Source organism: Solanum lycopersicum, chromosome 5 (genome assembly GCF_036512215.1).
Source record: "Solanum lycopersicum chromosome 5, SLM_r2.1".
Classification (NCBI taxonomy): Eukaryota; Viridiplantae; Streptophyta; class Magnoliopsida; order Solanales; family Solanaceae; genus Solanum; species Solanum lycopersicum.
The window spans coordinates 27,166,963-27,170,679 of NC_090804.1; the positions used below are offsets into that span (position 1 = coordinate 27,166,963).

A 3,717-nucleotide genomic window follows, 5' to 3' on the forward strand; every position below is an offset into this window, starting at 1 on the left:
CACTTCTGGAAGGCATTACAACATGGTCTGGCTACTCAGTTATATATGAGTACAACCTTTCAACCTCAGATAGATGGTCAGTCTGAGCGACGATTCAGGTGTTAGAAGATATGCTCCGAGCATGTGTGATTGATTTCGGAAATAGATGGATTCGACATTTACCCTTAGCACAGTTTGCCTGTAATAACAGTTATCACTCTAGTACCCAGATGACCCCATTTATGGCGTAATATGAAAGACGGTGTAGGTCTCCGATTGGTTGATTTTATTCGGCGGAGATGGACTCTTTGGATACAGACTTTCTTAGAGATGCTATGGAGCAAGTCCGTATGATTCAGTGTAGATTATTGACAGCTCAGACTCGACAAAAGAGTTATATAGACCGGAGAGTTAGAGTCTTAGTGTTTACGGAGGGTGCTCATGTTTGGCTTCGAGTATCACCCCTAAAAGGTGTGATGATGTTTTGAAATAAGGGCAAGCTTAGCCCTAGATTCATTGGACCTTCTGAGATTTTGAGCCTAGTGGGAGAGGTGGCCTATAAATTGGCCTTGCCTCCAAGTTTGTCAGCAGTTCATCCTGTTTTCCATGTCTTTATGCATTGAAAGTATATTCCAGATGAATCTCATGTGCTTTCTCTTGAATCTGTGGAGTTGGGTCTAGACTTGACATTTGAGCAGGAGCCTATAGCTATTTTGGATAGGCAATTTCAAAAGCATAGGAATGAAGAGGTTGCTTCAAAGAAGGTGCAATAGAAGTACCGATCAGTGGGAAAGGTAACTTAGGAGACTGAGTATGACATGCGTTCCAGATATCCTCAACTTTTTGAAGCTTTAGGTACTTTCTGGTACTTTATGTTCGAGGACGAACATGATTTTAAGTGGTGGATAATGTAATGACCCGGAAGGTCATTTTTCGAAATTTGAAATATCCAATTAACAAGAGTGAATTAATTGATAGTTAATTATTATATAACTAAGTTTAGTTAATGCTTAGGGGGTTAAAGTTAGTTATGTTATTGGGGTTTAATGTATAAATCAAAACTGAAAAAATAAGAGAAGAGAATATGCGGGTATTGGAAAAAAGGTGAGAATTCACCGATATCAAGAGAAATCGGCAAGTATTGAAATATTTCTTTTCACTGTAAGCGTCGTTTTTGGTTGGATTTTTGTTTATTGTTAATATTATATATATTATATGTATTGTGGGAAATGAGAAAGATACAACATACTTGTCATAAAAGGCAAAAAATAAAATAAAAAAATAGTTTGGCCTTATGGAATTTTTCTACGTTGGTTCCTGGGAAATTTTTGACCAATTTTGAAAATAAATTAAAATAATCAAAGTGTAATGATTTCTATACATGTGGATACAATTAGAAATTTTGAGGGTATATTCAGTGAGTGCGTATAAATTGTAGGGTTCGGAAGTTGTATTTTTCTGTGAACGAATAGCAATTTTATTTAGTTTATTCTTATTAGTATAATATGAGTTAAGTTTTGGCATATTGAAATAGGTAATTAAATATTACATCTATCATATCATATGAATATCATTCGAATTTTCATATTGGGAAAAATATGAGATTTATCCTCAGCCTTGAATCTTGGAAAATATGATAGTTGAAATGCTAATTAACATCAATAATTACAAACTTGATTATTAATTTGGGGTGAATTTTTCGGTCAAGGTTAAACATATAAAAGTGTGAGTGTTTTTAGTTTTTGAACCTTATTGTGGATATATACTTGAATAGATTCCATTGGTTTGGAAGCTCAACGGAAAGGGAAGGCTTGAGACCAAGAGTAATTATTTCATTGTCTAAGGCAAGTGTATTTCTAAACTCTTGTTAACCGTATGAAATTCGTGTATTTCATTGTGTGATGTTGAGAATGATTTGGAGACTTGTTGCTTATTTGTTTGTGTTGTATTCCTTGTGGAAAATTGTGCTTTGTTATCAAAATGTCACACTGCATTTGAAACATGGTTGTGATAAGAGTTATGTGATAAGAGGATGTACCATTTCGAGAGTCGTATCGCGCGCCAAAGCGGATATTATATTTCAAGGGACGTATCGCGCGCCAGGACGATTACTTTTATCGAGGGTTATGTCGTGCGCCTCGACAGATGCATGGACATATATGTCCCCCATGGGTCATAGACTGAGAGATAGTGGGTGTGTATCGCTAGGAAAGACATGCATCACTATACTTGACATTGCATCTCATGGCATCAAACATTTTTATTATTGATGAACTTGAATACGTGTTTTGCTGATCTTGTTATTGTTTCTCTGTGAAAATTGTGACTGTTGAATATTGAGAATATGTAAACTAATAGAGTGTGGTTATTAAGTTGTGTGTTTGGTAGACTCTGAGCTGTTTGTACTATGGAAGTTCAGATAGGGTGTAAGGAGTACCCGTACTTTGTTCTCTTAACTTGTGTTTAGAGGTTTGCTGGTTGAGTACCGCGTGTCTTGTTACTCACCCCTTTCTTCTACAAATTTTTGTAGGTTACGAGCCCAGATTTATGTGATACCTTCCATTCTCTTCGTTTCCGAGGCATCTTGTGCAGGATTATGAGGTAGCTGCTTGTCATCTCAGCGAACTTTCCTACTCAAGTTTATGACTTTGTTTCTAGTTGAAAGACAACTTCATGTTAGACTTGTATTTTTATTTCAATTCTAGTATTTACATTAGACACTTGTGCACGTGACTACCAGGTCTTGGGAATTGAATTAAGTTAAATTATTTCCGTATTAGTAATCGTTATCAGACTTTGGTTTTATTTATGCATTTTATGAAAATAATTGGGTTAGGCTGACTTGTCTTGGTGGGATAAGACGAGTGTCATCACACCCATTTTTGGGTCGTGACAATATATGTACATATAATTGCATACATTAAAATTAAAATGCAAGACAATAATTTTATAAAAAAGACTTGTATAAAACATTCAAATTTATTCAACAAAAAATAATTGCAACTTAGATCTTAGAAGTTACAATTAACAAATATTAGTAGAGTAACTAATGTACGCATCCACCATGTAAGACGGGTTCTATTTCAATAAGTTCTTATATATAAAACTAATATTTGTTACAAATATAAGATGAGTAACTAATTTTACGCCGCCACCTTCTTGGAAGGGTTCTGTTTCCATTAGTTCTCGTATATAATCTAAAATTATTTGTTTTCTCCTTTTAAATTCATTTCTGATTGTCGCATAATATCGATGGGGATATTCACCGGCATTGGCAAACTTGCTAGATTCTCTTGTGACACTAATTCATCATCACTACATTCAATTTCCGTTTGGATCCAACTTTCTTGTTTAGAACTTAACTTTGGCAAATTATTATTCATCCTATCGACTTTGACCCAATCTCTAAGTAAAACTATTCTTTTCAAACTGTCTTTGTCAATGAATGTCTATGATCGCCAATTTGAAACCTTGCCACACTGAAAGAAGCCTCTGATGCAACTGATGAATCTTGAATGGCTAAAACATCACGAACGATTTTTCTCAAAATTGGAAATACAATGCTCCGCCTCCTTCCTCATACTAATAGATCTTCATTGTCATCTTTGATTTCCAGTGCTTCTAAAGATTCATTAATATATTCTTCAAAATCATCACGGTGATTAGAATTAAGACCAAGAACACCTCTCATATAAGTTGAAATTAGAACTTCACAATCAATATCAGGATTAGAAGTTT

The 3,717-nt window shown here is 34.8% G+C and overlaps 1 protein-coding gene across 1 annotated transcript; it reads left to right on the forward strand.

Moving 5' to 3' along the window:
* The first annotated feature begins 278 nt into the window (after positions 1-278).
* LOC138348727 (uncharacterized) lies at positions 279-752 on the forward strand. The gene is made up of 2 exons (XM_069298301.1): positions 279-450; positions 616-752. Exons 1-2 carry the CDS (start codon positions 279-281, stop codon positions 750-752), a joined length of 309 nt encoding a protein of 102 aa, XP_069154402.1.
* The last annotated feature ends 2,965 nt before the right edge of the window (positions 753-3,717 follow it).

Coding starts and splice junctions, on each gene's coding strand:
- LOC138348727 (XM_069298301.1), top strand. CDS start 279: ATGGACTCTTTGGATACAGACTTTCTTAGAGATGCTATGGAGCAAGTC. Junction 451..615: donor TCGAGTATCACCCCTAAAAG/GTGTGATGATGT, acceptor AGTATATTCCAG/ATGAATCTCATGTGCTTTCT.